Source organism: Acomys russatus, chromosome 21 (assembly GCF_903995435.1).
Source record: "Acomys russatus chromosome 21, mAcoRus1.1, whole genome shotgun sequence".
In the NCBI taxonomy this organism is placed as follows: Eukaryota; Metazoa; Chordata; class Mammalia; order Rodentia; family Muridae; genus Acomys; species Acomys russatus.
This window is the reverse complement of record NC_067157.1, coordinates 57,370,850-57,397,945: the sequence shown is the minus strand read 5'-3', so window position 1 is coordinate 57,397,945 and position 27,096 is coordinate 57,370,850. Positions and strand designations below refer to the sequence as shown.

Here is a 27,096-nt window from a genome sequence, read left to right as displayed (position 1 = left end):
TTCCACAAAACACCACAGCCATGTCCTCGTGGCTGGGTGTGGCTCTGAAGTGGGGGCTGTCCAGGACACGTGGAGACAGTCGGATTTCTGATTCCCTTGGGTGAGGGCCGTGTCCCTGCCAGGGCTGGTGCTAGGACACAGATAGCAACGCTCAACCTGCTTAGGAAGACTTAGCAAGTTCACCAACATTTCTCAGCATCATGGGAATGTGTGTGGGATGTCACAGGCCAAACCAACCAACCTGATCAGTTAGGGGAAGGCCTGAGTGGAAAGGTAGTAGGCTGGCTTCAGCCCTTCGTGGGAAACAAAGGCTGCAAAGAGTGAGTGAAGTCTGAGGACATCAGGGGCCTGGCTTTAGACCTCTAGAGGCCGTTAGTCCACAGGAGGGCAGACAGGCTGCAAGAGGCTGAGCTGCAGCTGGGGGTAGGTGGCTCAGCACACCTGCTGACGTGGACATGTTTTGCTCTGTGTCCTGCTACACTCAGAGGTCAAATGGTTCTCATCTCAGTGGCCAGTCCTGTGTGTGACCCCGTCCCCAGGGAGTTAGGGGACACCTGTGATCCTGACGGTAGCAGGGGTGCGCCTGGATACTAAACCTCACCTGAGCCACACGAGGCAGTGGGGTGGGGTGGGGTCAGATGGGCGTTTGGTGGTGAGGCTGCTCCTGAAACACCAAAGGGGAAGAGTGGAGACTGCGCGACTGCACAGCCACTGCTGCTTTCTTGGAGCCTGGTGTAATGATTAAAAATGTGGTGCCAGGCAACAAATATGATGTGGAGAGGGTTATTATGGGAGCGAGAGAGGGCAGGGAAGTGAGAGGGGCACCCAGGGGGGAAGAGACAGAGACAGAGACAGAGAGACAAGGTGGGTTATTATGGGAGCGAGAGAGGGCAGGGAAGTGAGAGGAGCACCCCGGGGGGAAGAGACAGAGACAGAGAGACAGAGGGCAGGGAAATGAGAGGGGCACCCAGGGGGGAAGAGACAGAGACAGAGAGAGAGAGAGAGACAAGGTGGGTTTATTATGGGAGCGTGAGAGAGCAGGGAAGTGAGAGGGGCACCCCGGTGGGAAGAGACAGAGACAGAGAGACAGAGAGACAGAGAGACAAGGTGGGTTATTATGGGAGCGAGAGAGGGCAGGGAAGTGAGAGGGGCACCCCGGGGGGAAGAGACAGAGACAGAGAGACAGAGACAGCAAGAGAGAGGAGGAGAAGTAAGAGAGAAGCAAGAGAGAGAGACAAGGTGGGTTTGCCCTTTTAATATCTCGGGCAGCTGGCCCACCTACTGGCATGCAGATATGATGTCATAGGTTGCTAGGCAGACTGTGGCCAGTATGCTAACACTAGGTGCAATAGAAGTCAGCAGGCCCAGTGAGTTGAAAGCATAGTAAGTGTTCAAGGGTAATGGCTTCACCTCTCAGCTGTGGCTTTTCTGGCCTCTCAAATACCAGCAAAAGAGTGAATTTGTCTCTCTCTCTCTCTCTCTCTCTCTCTCTCTCTCTCTCTCTCTCTCTCTCTCTCTCTGTGTGTGTGTGTGTGTGTGTGTGTGTGGTGGGGTGAAAGGTATGAAAAGGAGGCCAACTGGAAGACAATCTGGAACTACTGGTGTGAAGATCCAAGTCCTGTATACTCAGCCGCTTCCTCCGCTGCACTGGGAGATGTATGTACAGGCACATGCAGACAGACAGACAGACACAGACAGACAGACAGACAGACAGACACAGTCAGATAGACAGACACAGACACACACACACAGACATACACACACACACAGAGACACAGACAGACAGACAGACACAGACAGGTAGACAGACACACACACACAGAGACACGCATTTGTTTTTAACTAATAAGTCTGAAGAAACACAGGAGCTGGTTGCAGTGGTGGCACACGCCTTTAATCCCAGCACTCTGGGAGGCAGAGGCAAGTGGATCTCTGTGATTTCAAGGCCAGCCTGGTCCACAAAGCGAGTCCAGGGCAGCCAAGGCTACACAGAGAAACCCTGTCTGGAAAACAACAACAACAACAACCAAAGGTGGGGGTGGCGGGGAGAGAAAGAAACAGAGGGCCTGGGTAACAAACCCCTCAGACGACCTCCACTTTAATGGAGCCTTTAGCTTCTACTCAGTCACTCCTAAGCTTCTGTGCTCATACAGAGAGCCCATCGGCCCTCCACACTTCCTGGTCTGAGCTGTCCTGCAGAACAAGTCTCCAGGGCTGTTTGGAACACTGGCCATAAAAGGATATCTCAAGATAAGCATTCAGGCATTTTCAATCCACTTGCTCCTCCTGCCAGAACCCAGAGAGTGTTGCTCTGAGCCCTTCGCCATGGCCCCACGTCACATCCCCCTGTGTGCTGTGAGGGTGGAGGACGTTGGCTCCCCGGAGACGGGCTGGCACAGTGAGTAACACACAGTAGGTGCTCAATAAAGAGAGGGGAAATGAGCTCAGCAGTTCAGCTCCTATAACCTGAACCAACGGGGTGGGGGGGTAGGGAAAGTTGAGGGAGAAATGGCGGGTGCATGGGGCTGGGTGCCGGCCCTGCGTTCTGAGCCTTGCAGACTTACAAGGTGGCCTTGGGAAGTGCAGTGACTCCTAGTCGGTTCCAGGTGTAGGCTAAGCAGGTAGGATAAAAGCACCATCTGGCTTACCTGAAGTCATGCGACTGAGTCCACCGCATCTTTACACAGCCCCAGCACTCTGCCCAGTTCACAGACTGGTATGAGAAAGGATCCCCACTTCATAATAAAAGCACTGGGGCCTCAGACTAGTCAAAGCCAAGTAGATTTATTTTCGTTTTTTTTTAAAAACCACATTCCCCCTTCCACCCTGAATGCCTCATTGGCTGAATTCTTTAGGGAGGAACAACGCTCCCTGCATTTCCAACATGGCTCCCACCCCAAACTCCCCCATTCTCCTGGGGCCTTGGAATCCTGCTAGGTTGGCTGAGCGGAGTGTAACTTCTTTGTCTTTGTTTTTTCCAAGACAGGGTTTCTCTATGTAGCCTTGACTGTCCTGGAACTCCCTTCTGTAGACCAGGCTGGCCTCAAACTCACAGGGATCCCCCTGCCTCTCCTTCCCAGAGTGCTGGATGACCTGTGCTCCACAGCTGGCTAGATTATAACTTTTCGACAGTAAGACAAACAGAAGAGTCTAGCAGGTGCCAGCTGCCGGCTGGGGGAAGACAGGGCTTGGTACCTTCTTTTTGTGACTCTTTGATGAGTTCTAAACTACTGAAAATGAACTGTAATGATTTACATTTTACAGCTGCTTGAGAGCACATGGTGTGTGTGTGTGTGTGTGTGTGTGTGTGTGTGTGTGTGTGTGTGTGCGTATGTGTATGTGTATGTGGGTCTCATGTACTCCCTCTGCCGCTGACACCCACATGTGAAGGCCAGCCCCTCCCACACAGCACTTGCCTCCCTTGTGAGTCACAATCCTGCCTGCTTTCAGTGCATAACATCAGCCTGACTTCTTCCTCAGCTGAGTGGGTGTCAGCCTCCCTGTGCCTCCCTGGCCATCTCAACCTTGGGACAGACCAAACGGGATGGGCAGGTATGGGCAGGTGTGTGTTTGCTTGCCTTGGAAGAGGCAGTTAAAGACCTAGTCTTTCTGGTCACCCAAGAGCAACCCCAAAACCACAGGTCCAGGCTGGGAGGGGGGGTCTGGCTTGGTTTTGTGGTAGAGTACTTACACATCTAAGGTACAGGATCTGGGAGACATTTGCCAAGCTAGCACAGCTGCGTACCAGAGTTCACCCAGGCTCCCGGAGGTACCTGGGGCTTCTCTCTACATGGTAAAAACTGTTTCCCATCTAGGACTCAGGGCCTTCAGGATGGGGCAAGGCCTAAGAGGCCAGGGTGCACGGGTTGAGCCTCCCCTCTTCAGTGTTTTGTGCCTCTGGACGCTCCTTCCTACCTGAGCTGCAGTGTGGACAGAATGACGCTGAACATAGATTATGACCACAGGTGACCCGTGACAATAAGGCAGGCCCCGTGACTCGGCCTGTGTGTGTTAGCTGGAAAGAGGCCAGACCCGTGGCCTAAGGCGTGACCCTGGTTGATCCCCACAGACCGAGAAGGGGAGTGCTCACACTCAGTGGCTGTCTTAGTTTATTTCACAGAGTTCTTCCTAAGAAAATTAATTTTTTAAAAAGAATTGTTGCCTTAAGAACATTTTCTTCGTAAAGTTGGATGGTCTTAGAGGGTAGAATAGTATACAGGCACACAGAAAGTATAGTAAACACAGAAAGGCGCCTTTCCCTGAGGAAGTTAAGTTGCTCAGAGGAGGGCTTGATGAATTAAAACCTTACAGCCACTGTATGCAGGTATGTATACACAATATGTGTTTGCAGACACGCGCACCTATAAACACCAAATATGTAATATGATGCTTTGCAGATGCATATATTTATAATATACTCATGTGTACGTACATGAATATGCATGCGATTATTCATGAAAATGAGCTTTTCCTGTGTTTTCAAGCCAAATACTATTTTTTTCCTGTTAATTTTATGCATATGCGTGTTTTGCCTGTATGAATGTCTGTGTTCCATGTATGTGCCTGGTGCCCTGGAGGCCAGAAGAGGCCATTGTGTCCCCTGGAAGTGGAGTTACACATAGCCGTGAGCCACTTCGTTGTGCTGGGAATCAAACTCAGATTCTCTGGAAGAGCAGCAGCTGGTCTTAACCACTGAGCATCTCTCCAGGCCCACAGATGCTAATTTCTCATAGGACATGTTGGAAGTGGCCTTTAAACACGGTGTGGTTTCCTCGTCTGTCTGCAGAGGCTGCCTACCCTTCAAGCTTCCCTGTGACTGCAGCATGGTTCCTAGTCCACGCCTGACCATTGCCAACAGAGCGGCACTTTACAAACAGGCTCTGCTGCTTGCTAACACAAAACCAAGTGTTGCCCAACAATGATTTCCCAACGCGCTTTGTTAAAGACACAGCCATTAACATTTCAACCTGGAAACTGCATTGGCGTTCTAACACTCACCAAGATTAAAGAAGCCGTGCACCAGGTATCGACTGGAAGCAAGCAGGCCACAGAACTAGGTAAATAGACGCGGGGTGACGTTTATCTAGCATGGGGACAGTGTCCCAGCTTTATGGGCTACATATGTTGTGGGAGCAAGGCTCCAACTCGTCCTTTGAGCTTTCTAAGAATAACTTAATACTACTTGGCTTAGCTTATGGGGACAGAACAATCAGTTACAAGAAGGCACAGCACACACACCAGCTCAATGACCACTTGTGTGCACCTGGGCTGAGTGCTGTGGACACACCTGAAGGTGTCCTGCATCTGTCGAGATGCTGGCTTCTCACGCACACAGTGGGCTGCCTGCCTCGCTGAGCGGCACCTGCTGTGGGACCAGGCTTTCCTTCCAGGTGGCAGACAGTCTTCCCCTGGGGGGCATTTGTGAGTCGGAGCTGCTATGGGTGGTGGGGGTTACTCTGCTGCCCTTGTGGAGATGGGTGTCTATGTGTGCTTCCTGACCTGAGTGTGTTTTTGTTGACTTCTCTGTCTTTGGCCCAGCTCTTACAGCCGTGTGAGTTTGCTGGGTTGACTTCTGAATTTGCTTGTTTGTCTTGGTTTTCCGCCCCTGGAACTTGGCCCCATGAACACAGGGTGCTGGCCACCCCTGTTAGCTCAGGAAGCATCTGTGGCTCGATGCAGATGAGACTGGACTAACACAGGAGACATTTAGAAACAAATGATGTATGCACAGGTGTATGCACAGGTGTATGCACAGGTATATCCTAAAGCAGGGCCTGGTGTCTTGTTTTAGAGAGTGGGAGTGGGGTAGTGAAGGATCCCTGAGCTCTGGTTAGCTGAGCACTGCAGGAGCAGCATGGAGCATAAGGTAGGGCTGAGCCCCACACCCTGATCTACCCTTCTTCTTCTGTACAGGGTGGCTGTACCTTAGCTGAGTGGTCAGTGGCTCTGCAAGCCTCACAGTCAAGAGTGGCTGGCTCGCCAGGCCACTCAGTATCATATGTGGAAGTGTGTTCTAGACCAGATTTCCAGGTGGTCACAATCTCTGCCTACCTGGGGCACCACAGGAGTCATCGGCAGTGGGAGGGCAAGGGCGGTTCCTGCTGTCTGTTGTTAAGGTGGGCCTGGGCTGTCTAGTGGAAAACAGCCAAAGGACCTCACTGTCATCGCCTTTGCCAGAATGGCTCTGGCTGTGCCTCGCTGAGAAGAACACTGTGTCCAGGCTCTTTGTTCACTCAGGAGGCCATTTGCTTAGCCAGGCTATTGCTGCTACACACTGTGGGGTTGGCTGTCAGCTCTGAGGAAACCTCTTCCCAAGCTGCAGTTGCATGGATACAAACTGCTAAGAAGGGAAGCGGGAAGGCACGGAGTGCCCCTATTCCCAGAACACAAGAATTCCAGAATTCCAAAAGGAAGTGGGAATCCCCGTTCTCTGAATATGCGTGTATCATCTTCCTGCAGAAAACTAATAGATCAGTTTAGATATAATAGCTGCGTTTAGATTTCACATGTGAATGCCAAGAAAGCCGATAGTAGCTTGCTCACACAGGCACTTTGCCCAAAAGAGAAAGCTATCCCTTAGACTTCTCTCAAATGAAGAGCGATCTTTAACTTCTCAGTGGGGAGTTTACTGATTAAAGTGACTGGAAACTCAAAGTCCCTGCTTTGAGCAATGGCAGGGCAGTGGCTGCTGATGGCTGGTGTGTTGCATTGTCCAGAGTCCTGAGGTTAAAGGTCATTCCTTCCCCACCACGTGAAGCACCGGGCCTTTCATTTGCTCTCCAGTAAGTGATTTCATGCCTACACATGGATTGCCTCAGGCCCCACACAGGTGCTGCTCTGGTTGCTGTGGTTTTACTTGTTAATCTACTTGATAAGCTAGAGTCACATGAGGAGGGGGGATCTTAACTGAGGAGACACCTCCGTAGGAACTGTAGTGAGCTGAGGTGGTGCTGCCACTGGGATGTGTAAGAAAGCCAACTGAGTCAGAAGGAGCAAGCCAGCAAGCGGTGTTCTTCTACGGCCTCTGCGACAGCTCCCACCTGACTTTCCTTAGTGATGGAGTGAGGCCTGGGCGTTGTGAGATGAACTAATCTGTCATCATGGTGGGGAAAATGGTGGCGCTCAGACAGACAGGGTGCTGGAGAAGGAGCTGAGAATTCTACATCCGGATCCACAGGCAGCAGGGAGAGAGAGAGAGAGAGAGAGAGAGAGAGAGAGAGAGAGAGAGAGAGAGAGAGAGAGAGAGAGAGGAGAGAGACTTGGGGACTGGGTTGGGTTTTCGAAAACTCAAAGCCCACCCCCAGTGACACACTTCCTCCAACAAGGCCACACCTCCCCCACAAGGCCATCTAACCCTGCTCAAGTAGTGTCACTCCCTGTGACTGAGCACATATATGAGTCTATGGGGACCATTCTTATTTAAACCACCACCTTCCTAGGGCTGCTTTTGGTCATGGAGTTCATCACAGCCCTAGGCGGATGCTGACTGAAGGATGGGTGATGACTGGTCCTTCTGTGCCGTCCGTGTCTGACTGCTTAGCCCTGCCAGGTTCTCTTTCACAGTCAGATCAGTTCCAGGCACGCAGCTTCGGTATTCTCTCTTTCTCCTCCCATCCAGTGGTCTGCAGGGATGTGTCAGTCAGCAAGGGCAGCATCTGGGACAATGAGACCATCCTTGGTTTTGGATGTGAGAGATCCTTATCTAAAACCTTGGGAGGCAGAGGTAGGAAGATCTCTGTGAGTTTGAGCCCAGCCTGGTTTACAAAGCAAGTCTACACAGAGAAACTCTGTCTCGGAAAACAAACAAACAAACCAAAACCAAACCAAAAAAAACCCAGCACTAAAACATGTTTTGACATTACAACATGGCGGATACGCCTGAAGAACATCTCTTGTCAACTGTGAACATTTTCCATTTCCAAATGTCTCATTGACACAAATAAGGAAAAGGCAGGGGAACAGACATGATCCAAATGCGGATGCCACAAACCCATTCCCGGCTTGGAGGACATTGGGTCTGACTTGCCAAGGGGAAACCAGACCTCTCGGGGTATTTTCATAGACACGGAGGCTCCTGGAAGGTCTAGCTGGGCTGTGAGGAGCGTGTGGACAGCAGCTGTTAGGAGTTGCTTGCAGGGCTAGCTGACAGCTCCAGAGCGCAGTCCTAGTAAGCCTGAGACACTAGTGGAGAAAGAGACTGGTAGCAGAAGAAAACACTAGGAGCTCTATCATCGCACGCATGTCATCTTGGGGTACTCACAGACAGGATGATGGGGTTGACGCCTACTAAGACATCACCCCCAAATTAAGCAGAGGTCATTCAGTGAAGTTAAGATTTCATTAACGGGTAGCAAGGTGAGTGTGTGAAAGTCCACGTGACACTAAGTATCACATCCCTTTAAAGCCCCGCCAGCTCACCTGTCCTGCTGGCATCTGCGGGATTGTGATGAGGGGCTGAGGCTCCAGAGCTCTCTTGGCTGTCAGCCTCTTGGACTCTCACAGCCGCCTCACAGCCAGAGGACACCCTCAGGCGTCAGCCTCAGCCATGTTGTCTAACACTTTTGAGACAGGCTCTCTCTTGTTTGGTCTGGGGCTCACTAATTAGGCTACACTGGCTGGCCCCTCGTGTCCCAGGGACTTGCTCTCCTCTTCCAACCTACCTCGGAAGCCCTGGCATGGTGAGTACACACCACACCTGGCATTTTTCCTTGGGTTAGGGATGAGACTCAGGTCCTCACGCCTGTGAGGTGAGCGCTTTGCGCTTCGAGGAGGGGCAGTCTCTCTCCCTCATTAGCATATCCTGTGCTCTCAAGTCTGTATCAGCATAATAACCCTTGTTTAGTAAATAGTTAAAGCTGTGATTCCACAACGCTTGGCTTTTCATATAAAGCTACAGGAGCCTCACCTGCATTGGTGGTGGCCATGGCAGTGACCAAGGCTGTAAGAGTCACTTGCTTGTTCTGTTCTTAGCAGAAATGACCAAGGACATAGCCCCTTGGGAACATCTAAGAACAATCAGCTTTACTAATAACTGGGTAGAAGGGTGCTCTCTGGAGACAAGGCCTTACTATGTAGCTTCGGCTGACCTGGAATTCTATGTGAACCAGGCTGGCCTCAAATTCACAGAGATCCGCCTGCCTCTGCCTCCAGAGTGCTGGGATTAAAGGCGTGCGCCACCAGGACCAGGATGGAGAGTTTCTTTCTTGTCTTGTATGCAGGGTGGAGAATGCTGTTTGACACTCTGAACCTGGCCTGTCTAACACAGGCTCACCTGACTTTTTAATGCTAATTAAAAGTTAAATGTTAATTAATTGCTAATTAAATGTTAATTAACTGAATGAAATCCAAATTCAGTTCCACAGTAAGTGCCAGCTATATCTTAAGAACTCAGTGGAGCCAGCGAGGTGATGCACGCCTGTGATCCCAGCACTCAGGGAGGGAGAGGCAAATGGATCTTGGTCAGTTCGAGGCCAGCCTGGTCTACAAAGTGAGTGAGTCCAGGACAGCCAAGGCTACACAGAGAAACCCTGTGTCAAACAAACAAGCAAGCAAACAAACATTAAATGTTTTTCAGGGTTAGATGAGAAATCTAAAAGTTTTTTTCTTCTTTCGTTTAGGACAGAAGAGCGTTCCATGTTTTGCGGCCTTGGCAAGTTCTCTGGACACACAAGGTACGATCAAATGTATGAGACGGTGACATTCCTATCTGAAAGCAATAGGGAAAAACTGCAGAGGAGCTGATAAGCATCACAATCTTTTCCCACAGAGCGAACATAAGGTCGACTCAGGCCCACAAAAGCTAGTGCATTGACTGTCCACAGCCTTAATGGCCGCCTACTTCTGGCTCAAAGAGAGGTCATGGGGCTGTTTGGTACAGGCCCCACTTCCTGTCTTCCAATTGCTTTCTTCTAGGGGGCAAGCTTACCCACCTGCTGACATCCACTGACCCCCATTCCCGTGATGGAGGGGAGCCTAAGGAATGTCCTGGTGGTCTCTTGTGGATTCCTCCTCCTCTTCACCGCCTATGGAGGGCTGCAGAATCTGCAGGTGAGAGAGACTCTCTCCTCGCGTCATGTCACTCCCCCACTCCCCCACACACACCGTTCCACACAACTTCCCAGAACATTTGTCCTTCCTCCCCCTCCAACCCTCCAATGAAGCGCTACAAGATTCAGTCTTGTTTGCATTGCTCCAGAGTGACTCCAGAGCTCCATAGCCCAGGTGTGTGTGACTCTGGGGCCACGAGAGGGAGGGCTGGGTGATGATTTGACAGGACACACTGCCTTTGAGCGGCTAAGACGGGATAAATGGAACCACTGGGTTTTATGTGCCCTGGGCTTTGTAGTTGGGCAGAAATTTGAGTGTTAATCCTCATTTCACCTTATAAAAGCTTTAAGCGAAACTATGAACTTTAACAAAGCCATCTGCCTTTGGCCCTTTACGGCACCCTCCCTCCTCAAGTCTGTGAGTCCGCATGAAAAGCAAGCAGCATCTCCAAGAGGCTTGTGGGTCATGTGCATCCAGGCCATGTGGGCCTGGGAGGATTTGACAACTTTCCCTGTGGTAATTATAGTAAAAATGAGATCAATCTCTCTTCTCTCTCTTTTTTCTTTCTTCCTGTCTCTATCCTTCCTTCTTTCCTCTTTCTTTCTTTCTTCTTTCCTTCCTCCCCTCCTCTTTCCTTCTTTTCCTTCTTTGTCTCTCTCCCCCCTCCCCCTCCCCCTTCCCCTGCCCCTTTCTTCCCCCCTCCCCTTTCCCCTCCCCCTTTACTCCCCCTCCCTCTCCCTCTCCCCCTCCCCTTCCCCTCCCCCTTTCTTCCCTCCTCCCTCTCCTTTCTTTCTTTTCTCTCTTTCAAGATGGAGTTTATGCAGCACTAGCCTTAACCAGCTCAATGCCCCTGCCTGCTCTGTGGGTTTCTGACTGCTTCTGTGTGTTCCCCATCTGAAGGCAGCAGATGCTTTGACTTTGGTGTCACCACCATCTTGCATGGCCCTCTAGTGCAAAGCACTTCCCAGCCTTTCCTTGGCTTGATTGAAAGATTGTCATATATGTTTATGTAATTAGGTCTACTATGTGCAACATACATGTACTTGTTTTTAGATGTCTATTGCACAGATGAGTTTGTCCAGCACATGCCAGTGCAGGGAATTGAGTGTAGGCACTGGCTTCTAAAGCTCTGGCCCTGCTTTAGATACTGACACCTGCCTTCCTTCTCAGTGCTCTGCAGTCAGAGGCAATAGGAGGTCACAAATGTACCCCACCCCGTTTGCTGTGGTAATGTGGCTGGCTGACAAGTTCTGTCAGGGTGTCACTACAAATGCAAAGCAGGCAAGCTCACAGATGTGAGTCAAGTACCCAGGACAGAGCTGTTCTTGAGGGGCCAGGTGGAGTCATGCTTCTCACTGCTCAGCATACACGAGGCACCCAGGTAACCCCACTTCAGAGGGAGGTGCTTGATCCCACCTTTCAAATAGATTGTAGGAGTTTTAGGGCCTGGCTAGAGGAAGCCTCAAGTGTCTGTTGGGTACAGCTGACCCACATGTGGGCACAGGACACGGAGGGACAGGTGGAATGATGCAGGGGGATGCTGTCACAATTCTTTCCACTCTTCCCCTCTGCTCCTCTCTCCTCCCCTCCCCTCCTCTCTCCTCTCTCCTCTCCTCCCTCCTCTCCTCCCTCCTCCCTCCTCTCCTCCCTCCTCCTTCCTCTCCTCCCTCCTCCCTCCTCTTCTCCCTCATCCCTTGCGCTTCTCCCTCATCCTCTCCCCTCCTCCCTCATCCCCTCCCCTCCTCCCTTTCCTGTCTTCTCCTCCATTCTTATCCCTCCCCTGATCTTCCTTCTCCTTGTCTTTCTGCTGCTCTCTTCCTCCTCCCCTTCCTGTTCCTCCTCCCCTTCCCCCTCCTCTGTCCTCCTCCCTCCTCTTCCTCTCCCTGCTCCCTCCTCCCCCTTCCTGGATCTTCTTCCTCTTTCCCTTTCTTCTCCTCTTCCTCCTCTTCCTCCTCTCATCTATCTTCTCTTACGAATGACAGAAGAATAGAGAACACTCCTGGTTTCTTCGAGCATAAAACCTAGAAATGGCTCTTCAGCTGTCTGGAGTTGATTTTTGGTTCAGTTCACATCAGCTTCATGAGCTGAAGTAACAGCGGATCGCTGGACAGCACAGGGCTCTGGAGGGTGGGCACCCGGTCTTTGCTCTGAGTGGGTCTTCTCTGAGGTGAAGGTCTTACACTGACACGTTTCTGAACCCTAGCTGCATTCTCTTGGTCCTCGGAACCTGAAGATGACCTTTTTTTATTTTATTTTTTTAACCTTTACTGCAGTGTCTTTGTGTAAGAAGGCTGGAATCTGGTGGCCCAGGGTTTGAGGTGGCCCTGAGCCTGGGACCAGCACCCAATCACACTTTGTCTCCTCACTGGACCCAGTCCCCTCCTATGATGGCTGACCCTTTCTTCCACAGAGCAGCCTCTACAGTGAGGACGGCCTCGGGGTGGCGACACTCAGTACACTGTATGGCTCTGTGCTTCTGTCCTCCTTGTTCCTCCCACCTGTCCTCATCAGGAGGTGTGGCTGCAAGTGGACCATCGCCGGCTCCATGTGCTGCTATGTGGCCTTCTCCTTGGGCAACTTCCATGCCAACTGGTACAGCTGCTCTAGCCAGCCCCGTCCCCGCCCCGCCCACCCCCTACCCCCAGTGTGTGCAACATGCACTCTCATGCAGACCTCTGCTATGGCGTTAGAAGTTAGACTCCCCCGCCCAGCTTCTATGGAGGGATAGTGGGATAGTGTTATGGCACCCCTTCCATTTTCCCTGCATCCCAGCCTGCTTCCTATCATCCCCTGACCCAAGGGCTCAGCTTATTATCTTGGCATCTCTCCTGCGGCCTCACCTTCTCTCTCTCTCCTCCCTCCCTCCCTCCACTAACCCCCCCCCCCTCTCTGGGAGACTCAGCCAGCATGGGACCAATAGTCCACTCCCTGAACCCCCAGCTTTGACCCCCTCCTTTCCTTCATCCTTCCGGGTCTTTTGCAGGTACACCCTGATCCCCACCTCCATCTTGCTGGGTCTGGGTGCAGCCCCCCTGTGGTCGGCTCAGTGTACCTACCTCACCATTGTGGGGAATCTGCAAGCAGAGAAAGAGGGAAAGCCCGGCAAGGATGTGGTGAACCAGAGCTTCGGCATCTTCTTCCTTATATTCCAGTCGTCCGGGGTGTGGGGCAACCTGATCTCCTCACTGCTGTTCCGCCAGACATCCAGTCAAGGTGAAGGTGAGGGCTGGGTGGCTTTGGGAATAGTGGGGTCCTGGCTCCACCTAGATACCTGTCCTTACTCCAGGCAGGTGGGGACAGTCTGGGGACAGTCACGAGGCCGTGTAGCTGTCTTTCCACAGGTGCCCTGTAGACTTGGGGTGTTGTAGGGAAGGTTGAAGTCAGCTCAAGACACCCCAAGACCATGCTGTCAGCACAAAGGGGATGTGTTGTCCCAGGGGGACAGAGGGCATGGATAAGGGACAAAGACAGGAGACAGAGGAAGAGTGAGAAGGGGGAGGGAAGGAGGTGTTTGTCCCGCAATGGGGGGGGGATGGACAGAGGACTGCCTTCGATAGAGAGGGGACAGGCATGGCACGCAGGAAAATGGCACTCTATAAAGGTAAAAAGGGAAACTCCGTGTTAGGATGAGGCATTTTAATTTTGATTAGGTAGGTTAATTGGGTGAGCCAAAGGGGGCTTTTGATTGCTGGACTTCAATACTTTGATAGCTGGACCTTTGTAGTCAACCTCAGGAGAAGTAAGAGGACAAAAGCTAGAACGTGGTGGCTAGCTTTAGGAATGGAGTCTAACAGTTCTCAGCAGGGTGGAGGGAATTGGGGAGAAGGGCAAGGCTTGCTGGAGCCTTGTTTGTGACCTGGTTAGAGTCTTTTCAGCTGTCTGGCATGGATGGGGGGGGAGGGGGGAGATATTGGGGACAACATGGCACTCCTACACTCCTGCCAGTATAACGTGGGTACCTGGAGCAGCTAAGAATTTACCTGGCTCACTTCCCTATAAAGTTGACCCACAGGCCAGTGTTATAACATCTGTCAAGCCTTCTCAGTACCACCCAGGGACAGAGCTAGCATCTACTTCATGCCACTCTCAGGCTGAAGGCTTCACCTTCTCCTTTCTCAGAGCAGAACTTTCCGGAAGTGCAGGCTCTGGATTAGGTGACTCCCTCCCTCCACCCTGGCTGTGAGTCTGGCTTCTCCTGGGCAATGTGCTTCCTCCCTTCATGAAGACAGTGTGTCCCAGGCAGGGAAGACACAGGGCAATGCACGTGGTCCTGTGCACAATCACGGCCGCTCAGCCAAGATGCTACAGGAAGTGATGTCAAACTCAGGCTCTGTGTGAGATGCGCCCAGACCACTACACTTACTCCCCGAGTAATGAGACAATCCCCCAGTGGCACACCCAGAGACTAACCTAGATGGTAGCCCCTCACACCTCAGAGATGTGCGCAGAGGCTGATGTCCTTGATCCCCACACACTGACAGCACTGACTATCACAGTAGTTCCAACTTGTGTGTGTGTGTGTGTGCATGTACTTGTGTGTGTGTATGTGCTGTGTGTGCTTGTGTGCGTGCATGTTTGTGTGTCATGTTAGGCAGGTATTTATTGCTGAATATGTGGTTTATTTTTATTTTATGGGTATGAGTGTTTCTCCTGCATGTATGTCTATGCACCATAGGCATGCAGTTGCCTTCAGATGCCAGACAGGGCATACAATTCCCTGGAGCTGGAGTTGCAGACAGTTGTGTGTCACATTGTGGGTGCTGGGGAACCAAACCCTCGGTCCTCTGCGTGAGCAGCCAGTGCCCTTAACTGCAGTTCCAACCCTGCAGCCCCCACATGTTGTTCTTAACACATAAGGGAGCTAGCATTCACTTTCCGAGAAGAAAGCGAAGTTACCTGCCATAGGTGACCACGCTTTCCCTGCTGATTTTAGCCTCAACTATCCCAACTAGCCACTAGACTTCTCACCTTGTCTTCTTGATCCCAACTTCCCAGAGGCCATCCCAGAGGGACAGCTCATGTCCTGTGGAGCCAAAGACTGCCTGACGGGTCCCACGGCCACAACGGCACCTATCACCCCTCCCAGGAGCTCATCTACACCACCGCTGGGAATCTACACTGGTACGTACAAAAAGTGCCCTACCTCTTACTGTGGTGAAGGTCCTTTACAGCCCATAAAACTAACATTGTCCGTAGAAACCCGCGCCACACTCACCTGGCAGAAGGGATGCTATGGCCATGAAGGTTTTTCCCAGGACAGGTGCTTCTTATGTCTCTGTGATCCTCCAATTGTGAGGGAGGCTCTATAGTGTGTGTAGGTGTGGTGTGTGTGTGTGTGTGGTGTGTGTGTGTGTGTGTGTGTGTGTGTGTGTGTGTGGTGTGTGTGCAATGTAGTGTGTGTGTATGTAGTGTGTGTGTGTGTGCGCGAGCACGCGCTTGACCTTTAATAAGTAAAGCAAAACCCCTGCCGATGATAGGACTGGGCCAATATCTGCCACTAGTCTCTGAAAGCAAACTCAGTGGCCAGTGCTGTCCAACAGAGCACCAGTGGACGTTGCACTATGGGGGTGCACAGTTCTAGGATGGCATGTGGGTAGAAGAGCAAGAGGGAGGAAGGAGGCGGAGGTGGGTTGCCACGAGAGGCTTCTGTGTTTCTGCTGTCTCTGATCATCTGCGACCTCCTGTTTACACTGACGCTGTGGTGGGGACAGCAAGGGGTCCCCTGGCTTGTGCTTTCTCAGTCCCACCCCCCACAACCAGTTTCCTTTCTGCAGCAGGGAGGCCAGGCAGCTATGGGAAACTAGTGGGCTAAATGGAACCCCACCCCCTCTCCACCATTCTTAGACAGTCCTAGAGAGCCTGGGTGTGTGAAATGGTGACGCTCTCCCCCTTGGGTGGCACTCTTCCTGGTAGGTAGGGACAGGAAGTAGGTAATTCAGGCTTTGAGCATCACATAGTCTCACTGTGTCACTCACTATTGGCTTTGCTGTAGACACGTGGGTAGCCACAGATAGTCCCGATGAATATGACTCATTTCAATAGAACCTGAGCTACACATGTATATAAAGGGGTGTTAAGCGGGTCTTGTCCCTCAGACTGTATAGTATTTATCTTTGCTCTCAAGGAAGCATGGGCCACAGGCAGGGTGTGTGTGTGTGTGTGTGTGTGTGTGTGTGTGTGTGTGTGTGTGTGTGTGTGTGTGACTCTATAGCTCCTCACTTGTAGCCTGTGGCTCCTCACAGTGGTGCACACCCACAGGCCCACAGGCCCACAGGCCCCTTCTCTGCTAACAGCGTCTGTCCACACACTGGATAAAATCTGGCTGGCTGGAAGAATCCTGTGCCTACGCAGCAGGTCAAGGGCCTTCAAGGTGTCAAACAAGGAATTAAATTTCTTTTTCTTTCTTCTCTTTTCTTTCTTTCTTTCTTTCTCTTCTCTCTCCTTCTCCTTCTCCTTCTCCTCTCCTCTCCTTCTCCTTCTCCTTCTTCTTCTTCTTCTTCTTCTTCTTCTTCTTCTTCTTCTCGAGACAGGATTTCTCTGTGTAGCCTTGGCTGTCCTAGACTCACTTTGTAGACCAGGCTGGCCTCGAACTCACAGCAATCCTGCCTCTGCCTCCCGAGTGCTGGGATTAAAGGCGTGCGCCACCATGCCTGGCATGAATAGATTTCCATGTTTCTCTTCGAATGACACAAAGCTTTGTGCCTTCCTTTGGTTTCCTCTCACCATCTGTCTTGGGGGAGCTTTTGTTTTTATTTTCCTTAAATGCGCACTATTCCTCTGTGGGTGGTGGCAATGCTGAGCTGCTGTGGCAGGCTTCAAGTGAAAAACAACCACAAGTTCACTGTAGACCTAACACATACGCCATCAGGTGGAGCTGGTCACCCATTATGTGACAGCCAGCTGTCCATGGGGACAAGGAGGGGCGCAACACTTCTGATCCTGGTGGCACCATCACCTGTCTGTGTGTCCTTCTAGGCAGCGGTGTCCTGGCCGTCCTGCTGATAGCTGTGTTTCTCGAGCCTGTGGAGGAAAAGCTGGAGGATGGAGGAGGGACAAGGCGCAGGCTGCCGCCTCTCTGGTCCACTGTAATGTCCACCTTCTTGCTGTTTAGAGACAAGCGCCTGTGCCTCCTGATGCTTCTGCCACTGTACAGTGGGCTCCAACAGGGGTTCCTGTCTGGAGAGTACACAAAGGTAGGAGAGACGCCCCAGGCTCACGCTGTGCCTGAAGGTGCCTCAGGGGCCCTTGAGCAGATTCAGGTTCGTGGTGTTCCCGGTCCTACAGCAGCTGAGTCTACTCAAGTCATTTGAGGCGTGGGTCTCTGAGAAGTGTTGACTTCTTACCTGAAGGGAGAACTTCCTGCTAGCCAGGTGTCTTCCCTAGAAGGGACAAAGCTGAGGGGAGGAAGGCGTGACCAGCTGTGTGTAAGGCGCATGTCCCTTCTGCCAACCTGGTTCCACTCTCACTGCTGTTAACCATAGGGGAAGGTGGCAAATCCACAAGTAGTGTTAGAATCCTTCCCAGGCCAGCGTTCATAGGCTGTATTGCAGCCTAGAAACCCGTGTGGCCTGCCAGCATCAGCTCTCTTGTTCACTCACTACCTGGCTTGTCTGTGCTTGCAGAAGTCCCCTCACGTCGAGGCAACACAAGCAGTAGCGACACAAAGTGTGGGCCTTTCCCTAGTGGCGAAGCAATGCAGAGACTGTCTTCATCAGGGCCTGTCTCCAGGATCTGGTCTTTCTGAGGAACCCTGGTGCGGCAGGAGGAGGGAGCCACCCTGCCCCAACAGCCTTGTCCTTCCGCAATGAGATCCCTTCCCAGGGCACACTGGGCTTATGCTGAGCTTTAGTGCAGATGCAGGGGGCAGGGTGAGGCTGGATGGCTGCTGTATGCTTGGGCTTACCTTTTCTCTTTTTCCTTTCTTCTCTTTTCTTTCTTTTTGTTTTTGGTTTTTGTTGTTGTTGTTGTTGTTGTTTGTTTGTTTGTTTTTTTCAAGGCGGGGTTTCTCTGAGTAACCTTGGGTATCGTGGACTCACTTTGTAGACCAGGCTGGCCTCGAACTTACAGAGATCCACCTGCCTCTGCCTCCCAAGTGCTGGCATTAAAGGCATGTGCCACCATGCCCGAGACATCTTGAATGTCTCGGTGGTTTGCGAGTGTCTCCCTCCCCGTCAGGCATCGTGTCATTCCAGCGTCAGCCAGCTATGCCAATGCAGCCAGCATCCTTGTTCCCAGTCTTTCATCTAGTGTTCTTGATTCTGCCAGGAAGAGAGGCCAAGTGTCGAGGCTGTCCAGTGGCCTCCCTCACCATCTGGAGGACCCATGTCCTTTACCTGTCTATCCTTAGGCCTAACAAGGAAAGATGGGGCCTGCCAGTGTCCGTGTTAACTCTGTGTAGAGCACTGTGCGTACCAGACTCGTGTCAAAGAATGTGTGAAGGGGTTTGCCAAGAAGTGTGTCCGTTCTGGTCCAAAGCAGACCCTCTCGCGCGTGTCAGTGTTGCTCTCCCAGGCTGGGAGCTGCCGGTCCTAGGCCACATCGGCTTCAGGCTGGAACCGCAGTAAGGTCAGCAAGCGCAACTGACTGAGCTCTGTGCTTCCCCCCAGTCTTACGTGACCTGTGCCCTGGGCATCCACTTCGTGGGCTATGTAATGATCTGCTTCTCGGCCGTCACCGCACTGTGCTCCCTGCTGTACGGGAAGATCTCCAAGCACACGGGCAGGGTTGTGCTCTACATGCTGGGTAAGCAGGCTCGCACACAGGCGCACACGAGAGCACACAGGAGCATTTGCTCAGGGTGCTGTGTGAAGACCGTACGTTGTAGGAAGGGCTGCAGAAGAGCCTAGAAAAGGGAAGCCCTGTAGCTTGGTGCTCTCGCTGTGCCCCCTGACACCTCCTGACTTCCTCCAACAAAAGGAAGTACACATTTCCCTCTCACTGGGAGCAAGCCCAGACCCACCACTGCTCAGGTTTCTCCTGGTCTCTCTCTCCATACTGTTTAGAGACCTGGGTGGGGTCCCACAACCCAGAGCCCTGATAAGATGTTTCGCTGTGGCTCCCCACAGTCCAAAGGCCTCCCTTAGAGTCAGTCACACATCAGAGTTTTCTCCACACCATCCTGTTTTCTGAGCATTGTATGAAAGCATTAGAAAAGCTGAGAGCGCACGGGTGCGAGTGTGACGGTGGTTCCCAACACGGACTCCCGCGGAGGCCCTTCCCATCACAAGCAGAAGGAACAGCCAGCCAGCCACAGTCCTGCCTTGTTTCCTCCCACCAGGTGCCGCCACCCACCTCTCTTGCATTGTTGCCCTCCTGCTTTGGCGCCCAGACCCGGCCCAGCGTCCTGTCTTCTTCCTCCTCTCTGGCCTGTGGGGAATGGCAGACGCTGTCTGGCAGACACAGAACAACGGTGAGTGCCCAGTCCAGCCTCACGGTGCCGCCATCTCCCTCAGTCACCTGTCTAAAGGGTAGCAAGGCCAGAAGGCAGCCATCAGGGTGGGGCCCAAGCTCTCTATAGGGGGAGTAAAGCCCTGGGTGGGCGGCAGATCCATGACCAAGGGAGGGTCTCATGGACCATGCTGTAGATCTGAGATGTGGTCTCATCTCTGAGCCTGTGTGGTGTAGGAGGATCAGGTGAGGCAAGGGCCTCCACGAGGCACCAGGCGCGTTCCCAGATGCTCACAGCTGTGCGCGGATGAGGACCCAGGGGAAGCGATGACAGAGAGGGTCCATAGGTCATCAAGACAGGGACCACGGAAAATTAGAATGCATGTCGCCCGTGCCCTGTGGACATGATGGAGAAAGGGACACAGAGGAGAAAGACACCTGTGGGCAGAAGGTCATGCTCCTGATGGACAGTCGGAATCTGAAATGGATGTGAGGCGGCCAGTGGCTCTCAGACAGAGCCATAGATAGGAAATGTGACCCTTTGGCCCTAGAGAGCTGACTGGAGGTAGAAAGTTGAAACGACTATGAAGAAGCTGTGGTAGAGGCCACCTGAGGAAGACCTTGTTCAATTAGAATGCATGGACAGGAGGTCAGGGGTCAGGAGGTCAGGAGGTCAGGAGACTAGAAACGGGGTTGGCACATATTTGTAATGGAATGCTTCTGTCCCAGTGGGCTGTGGAATGGGAACACTGGGCCTAGGGCTGCACAGGGAGGCTCCAAGGGCGTCAGCAGGGAGAGTCAATGGTGTGACAAGGTGGGAGAAATGCCAGGGATTCACACTGGATTGGTTGGGGGTCTTGCTTCTACCCCGAGAGCAGTCAGAGTAGTTGAGGGAGGGCAGTAGGCTGAGAAAGATGCAGGGTGTGGTGTGGGTGACAGAGTGAGGCCAAGGTGCAAACCCTCAGCCCAGAGTCTCTGAAAACAGGAAATGGCTAGATTTTTCATGTAAGATCAGGGTGTGTGTGTGTGTGTGTGTGTGTGTGTGTGGTGGGGGTGGGGTAATCAGAAACTCACTTTAGTGTTTCTTTGAAGTCCTAAACTATAAGATGATGACATCACAGATCACCTCAGAATTTTAGACACCTTATCCAGTCAGCACCAGAGAGGAATTGCATCAAGCCTTACACAGGCCTGAAAGAGTTCACTGAAACACACACAGAGTCCCGTTCTCTGCATGCTGCCGATCTTCTGAACTCACTGAATTTTCAAAAGCATCTAAGGAAGCAAGGAGGGCACCAGGAGAGGCAGGCTGCTTTATCCCCACCTCTAGCAATGTGGAGGTTTAAAATCATTGCAGTAAAAGCACTTTGGCTTCTTTCCTCTGACACACATGGATAATTACTTTAGCACCCCTTTCTTTCTTTCTATGGGCATGAAATAGTCACAGAGCACTTTTGTTAAACTTTGCAAATTACCCAAAACCCAGTGTATCTCTGTGTGTGTGTGTGTGTGTGTGTGTGTGTGTATCACAAGCACTTGAGTCCAGTGAGTGATTTGAGCAATGACTCTGTAGAATAAAGGATGCTAATTTAAAAGGAAATAATTTCATTTTTCTTACACAGGCAAGAGTATAGTTTTTGTTGTTAGAAGATAAATCAGTTTTCCCAGAAGCAGTTCCCTTGAGCACGTGTGCCTGCAGCTACCTCAGTGGGAATGCTGTTGAGTGTTAAGTCCCTGTAGCTGTCTCCTCCCGGCTCCCCACAGCACAGCACATCCACAAGGCATCCACATGGTTGTCTGTCCCTTTTCAACATGGAAAGTCACGTGTAGCTTTGGCCACACCTCAAGAATAGTGCTGTGTGGGGGTGGGGAGATGGCATAGTGGGTCAGAGCTGCTGCTGGGACAGCAGGGTGACCTGAGTCATCTGGGGACCTTAGATCCCCAAGATGGAACCTGTAACTCCAGCACCGGGGCAGGGGAGTGGCAGGAGACAGGAGGCTTGCTGAGGCTTGCTGGGCAGGCACTCTTAGCAGAAAGACAGAACGCTCAAATTCTAGGAAGAGACCCTGTCTCAAGGGAATAAAGTTGAGAGTGGTCCTCCTATGGTCTCCTCCGACTATTGCACACGCCTGCACCTATTGCACATGTGTACACCTATTGCACATGCGTGCACATAAACACACAAGGATGGCAATGTGTTCTCTTCTCATTGATAGAATGGACGAAGCTCAGCCCACCACTGTCTGAGTCACCGTTTCCCACCCTCCCCTCAGTTTCCCACCCTGTCACAGGACTCAGACACTCGCTCCCCTCGCTGGGGCTGGGTACCCTGAGGGCTCCTGGAATTTCTTCAGTCTCCCCAGCTACTCTGATTCATTCAGTCTGACAGCTGAGGATGGATGCAGTTGCTATAGCAACTCTCTCATGCCACTCACTGCACCGTATCTAAGACATGGAATGTCTCATCTAAAAATACACTTTGCCCTGCTCGCTGCTGAAGGGGTTATTTTCAAGTTCATAAGTGCATGAAGACTGACTTTTCCGTGCGCCCTGCTTGTTTAACCTGCTTTTCAAACATCTGAGGAGACATTTGCTCATCACGTCACCTCATCTGAGGACTAGAGTCAGCATCTAAGTCACTTCAGCCTTGAGTACCCTGAATAGATGAGGCAGGCAGGTCAGGCCGAAGCTGAGAGCAAAACAAATTTCTTTGTAAATTACGAGTTTTATGCTTATAGAGAAGTTGAGGAGACAGCACCAGGTCTGCACAGAGCCAGTGTCCAGTGCCCAACTGCTAACCATCCTTCATAACCAGGGAAAGTTGGCTGCTATCAGGACAGGGGTTTACTGCCACTCACAAAGGGCAGATGTTCTGGAACTTTCCCAGTTTACCACAAGCCCCATTTCCTCCTCTGGATCCTATGTTGGGCTCCACCTTGCACTTGTGTGTAGTTGATACAGGGACGGTCACTTGCTTGCCATGCCCCCTCACCTGTCCATCTAAATATTGCCGTAGTAGGGCACCTGTTTTCTCCTGTGCCTTCCCTTCACTTGTCTGTCTGGTTTTAGCCCATGTGGACACCTCTCCTTGCGGCTGGTTTGATTAACAGGGATTCCTGAAGGGAAAGTGGTTGCTCTGCCCAGATCCCTGACACTTCTGGCCCCACATTCAAATCCAGGGGTGCTATGTGTCCATTTAAAATAAAAAAAAAAAAAAAAACAACCCAAACCAAAACTGCTGAGAATATTTTTAAAAAGAAAAAAAAAAAAAAAAATAGAAGTCACAGAACTAGTAAGAAAAGTCTGGGAACCTTCAAAGCAGCCCTGACTGTACTTCTGGGGACTGGGGGTGAGCATCGCGTGGTAGAGTACAGTGGCCCAAATGTTGGTGGCATACCCTGAGGGGACACATGTGGGTCCCACCAGTGTAACTCATTTCTCCGTAGTCCTGGGGACTGAGCAGGGGCTCAGCCCCACCCTGCACTGTGATGTCTCACTTGCTTGGCAGAAGAACCAGTTTTTGCTTGAGCAGATACTGACCGGATTCTTGTGGTTTTCCCCTTTAAAAGTTCTCTCCCGCCAGGCTGCCAGGCTGTGGTGGCGCACACCTCTAATCCCAGCACTCAGGAGGCAGAGGCAGGTGGGTCGCTGTGAGTTCAAGGCCAGCCTGGTCTACAAAGCAAGTCCAGGACAGCTAAGGCTACACAGAGAAACCCTGTCTCGAAAAAAAATTTTTTCTCTCTCATTCTCCAGAAATCTCACATGGGCTCAGCAGCGGTTCATCCTGCTAGCAGCTAATCAATACATGTTTTAATTATAACTGGACTGAGTCTACGGCCCTTTCTCCAGGGAGCCACAAACCCCACAACAACACACACTGAATCCTTTGCTCTCTTTCCCTCATCCTTAGAGTGAGGACTGGCCAGCTCCCTCCAGCAGCTAATTCTCTGTGACTCCCATGTTTCTCTGCTGCCCACTGCCCGAGGATGTCATCTGACTTGTCAGCATCATTCTATGCTTTTATTCTTCTTTTTCTTTTTTAGAAGAAAAATATCTAGATTTTTTTTTTTTCTCCAAGAAAACTTGCTGTACCAAAACCTATGTTCAGGATCATAACGGATCGTGTTTGAGGTCTTTGTGTATGTCTGTCCATGGGTGGTATTTGTGTGTGTTTTTGTGTATGCACGTGGTATCTGCATGCGTATGTGCATGTATGTGCATGCATGCATGTGGACAACAGAGGTCGGCATTGTGTTAGTCATGCTCCAAGTGGTTTTTTTTGAGACTGAGTCTCTGTTTGATCCAGGGGGGTCAGCCAGCTAGCAAGCCCTGGGAACCCTCCCTCTTGTGTCCCAGCCCTGGGACTACGGGCTAGCACCTGGCATCTTCTGTGCATGTGGGAGTCTGAACTTAGGCACTCATGTGTGCACATGGGCGCTTAACCCATGGAGCCATCTCCCCGGCCTGTTTGAGGTCTTAAACACATCTCATCTTCACTGCTGTCTCTCCTCCAGCTCTTTATGGTGTCCTATTTGAAGAGAACAAAGAAGCTGCTTTTGCCAACTACCGCCTTGGGGAAGCCATGGGGTTCGTCATTGCCTTCGGGTACAGCTCATTTCTGTGCGTGTCCACCAAACTCTATGTTCTCTCGGGGGCCTTGAGTCTGGCCATGGTTGCTTACGGGACTGTTGAGCACCTGGAATCCAGGGCTGTTTGCAAGGCCCTTGCTGCAGAAGAGAAAAGCCAGGCAGAAGAAGAAGAAATGAGAACAGAAATGTGAGTGCAGGCAAGCTGTGGGCTAGAAGCCGCTCAGCAGAGCTCAGCGGAGGAGGCGTCCTGTGGAGCAGCGCTCAGGAGAGGGACCCAGCTCTGCACAGGTGCTTCAGCGATCCGTGGGCGTTATGAAGACCATCTGTAGGGGTTTTTTTTATATGTATTTTTCTCAATTTAACAAATTTCCAGTACATTTTTCTACTCCTAGAGATCAAAAGTATACCCACAGGGCTGGCAATATACCCCGGAGCTTGTGTGACTGCTTAGCAAGCACAGGGCTACACGATCAGTCCCCAATACTACAAAAAGAAAACAACTAGGTAGTGGGGTGGGGGGAGCTGCTCAGCCAGTAAAGTACTTTCCAGACCAATCGTATGGAGTCCAGTTTGAACCCCTAACACCCATGGGAAAAAAAAATCAGAATTAGGGAATGGTAGAGCATGCTTGCGACTCCAGCACAGGAAGGCAGGGGAGAGAGACCCGTGGAGGAAACAGCTAGCCAGGCCCACGAGCTCCAAGCCCAGTGAAAATCTTGGTCTCAAAAACTAGGGTTAAGATGGGTATAGTGACGCACGCCTTTAATTCCAGCACTTGGGAGGCACAGGAAAGCTGACCTCTGTGAGTTCGAGGCCAGCCTGGTCTACAAAGTGAGTCTAGGACAGCGAGGGTGACACAGAGAAACCCTGTCTTGAAAACCAAACCGAACCAAACTAAGGTTAATTGCAACCAAGGACACCCAATGTCAACCTCCTTTTTATACACAGACACACACGCACACGCACATGTACACACAAAATATAAACGAAACACCGAAAAATTCCAGAATAGGTTTATCTCAATTTTTGGTTTTGTTGTGCTTATTAGAATAACCACAATTTTACTAACTGGGTGAACATCTAACACTACAAATTTGACAAATGGATTTTAAAAAGTCAGTCGAGCTCATTGGGTGTTCGGCCACTCGGTGCTTGTGCCTCTTGGAATTTCAGGCAGCTTTTCTAAATAAAAATACACTCTAAACACGCTCTCCTCTCTCTGTCTCTCTCTCTCTCTCTCTCTCTCCTCTCTCGTCTCTCTCTGTCTCTCTCTCTCTCTCTCTCTCTCACACACACACACACACACACACACACAAGCGCACGCGCGCGCGCATGTGTCACACATGTATGCTTGCCATGTCAGGGATTATGCATGTTAGAAGCCATTGGAAGGTTTTCAAACGTTTGCTGGAAACACAATGGTCAAACATAATTCATGCACAGTTCCTTCCAGGTGCTCATGCTGTGGCCATGATTGGGTCAGCTATGGCACGTGGGCTCTGTGCACATGCTGTGGCCGTGATTGGGTCAGCTATGGCACGTGGGCTCTGTGCACATGCTGTGGCCGTGATTGGGTCAGCTATGGCACGTGGGCTCTGTGCGCATGCCGTGGCCGTGATTGGGTCAGCTATGGCACGTGGGCTGTGCGCATGCCGTGGCCGTGATTGGGTCAGCTATGGCACGTGGGCTCTGTGCACATGCTGTGGCCATGATTGGGTCAGCTATGGCACGTGGGCTCTGTGCACATGCCCTCTCTATAGTTGCTGTCCTCATCCGTCCTCCCTTTCACGCCTTCCATCTTTAACATCTCTATCAGTGGCACACCTGCCGTTTTTCCACCCCCACTTTTCACCTAAGACCTTTGTCATGATGGTGGATGGTCTGCATGCCTTGGTGTTCCCACATGGAATGCAGGATTCCTTGAAGAGTAAATTTTCTTCTTCCAAAGTGTTTCCCTCGTCTCCATCCTGTGCCCCGAGAGGTCATCAGTGACAGGGGTGGGGAATTTCTATTTAATTTTTTTTTAGTTTTATTATAATTCATTCAGATTAAATGCCAATTCTTATCCCCTCACTTGTATCTTCCCATTTGCACCCTCTCTCCCTCTTCACCCTATTCCCCTCCCCTAGGCCTCTGACAGAAGGGGACTTCCTCCTCCACCATATGACCACAGCCTATCAGGTCTCATCTGGATAGCCTGCTTCCCCTTCCTCTGTGTGGCGCAGGGCCTCCCCACCAAGGAGAAGTGATCAAATAGGGGGCATCAGAGTTCATGTCAGAGGCAGTCCTGCTTTTTCCCACAACTGTAGAGAGTGAGTCTCCATTGGCTAGATCTGAACGGGGGGGGGGGGGTGGGGGGCGGTCTAGGTTTACTGCATGCATTGTCCTTGGTTGGTACAACAGTTTGTGCAGGCCCCCTGGATCCAGATCAGCCAGCCTTGATGGTCTCCTTCTGGGGCTCCTGAACCCTCTGGGTCCTTCTGCCCCTCAGGTCTTCCATACCACTCTCAGCACTCCACTCAGAGTCCAGCAGTGAGTCCCAGCATCTGTCCCAATCCCTGGGTGGAGACTCTCAGAGGACATCTATGTTGGGCTAATATCCACTTATAAGGGAATATACCATGCATGTCTTTCTGGGTCTGGGTTAACTCAGGATGATCATTTCTAGTTCCATCTATTTGCCTGCAATTTTCAAGATTTTTTTTTTAATAGCTGAGTAGTATTCCATTGTATAAATGTACTACAGTTTATTTATTCTTTGGTTGAGGAGCAGCTAGATTGTTTCCAGATTCTGGCTATTATGAATAAGCCTGCTATGAACATAGTTGAGCAAATGTCCTTGTTGTATGGTGGAGCATCTTCCGGGTATATGCCCAGGAGTGGTAGAGCTGGGTCTTGAGGTAGACCTATTCCCGATTTTGAGAAACCACCCAATTAATTTCCAAAGTGGTTGTACAAGCTTGCACTCCCACCAGCAATGGAGGAGTGTTCTCCTTTCTCCACATCCTTGCCAGCATGTGCTGTCACTTGCATTTTTGATCTTAGCCATTCCGGTGGGTGTAAAGCGACGCA

The 27,096-nt window shown here is 51.3% G+C and overlaps 1 protein-coding gene across 1 annotated transcript; it reads left to right on the top strand.

Annotated features, from left to right (window-relative positions):
- The first annotated feature begins 4,966 nt into the window (after positions 1–4,966).
- LOC127205287 (protein unc-93 homolog A-like) lies at positions 4,967–24,215 on the top strand. The gene is given in 12 exon segments (XM_051164492.1): positions 4,967–5,057; positions 9,618–9,671; positions 9,913–10,047; positions 12,458–12,639; positions 13,031–13,260; positions 15,043–15,105; positions 15,108–15,151; positions 15,153–15,168; positions 17,023–17,240; positions 18,654–18,789; positions 19,325–19,456; positions 23,950–24,215. Coding segments are annotated over 10 exon segments (1,374 nt in total). The 5' UTR covers positions 4,967–5,057; positions 9,618–9,671; positions 9,913–9,960.
- Positions 24,216–27,096: the final 2,881 nt, after the last annotated feature.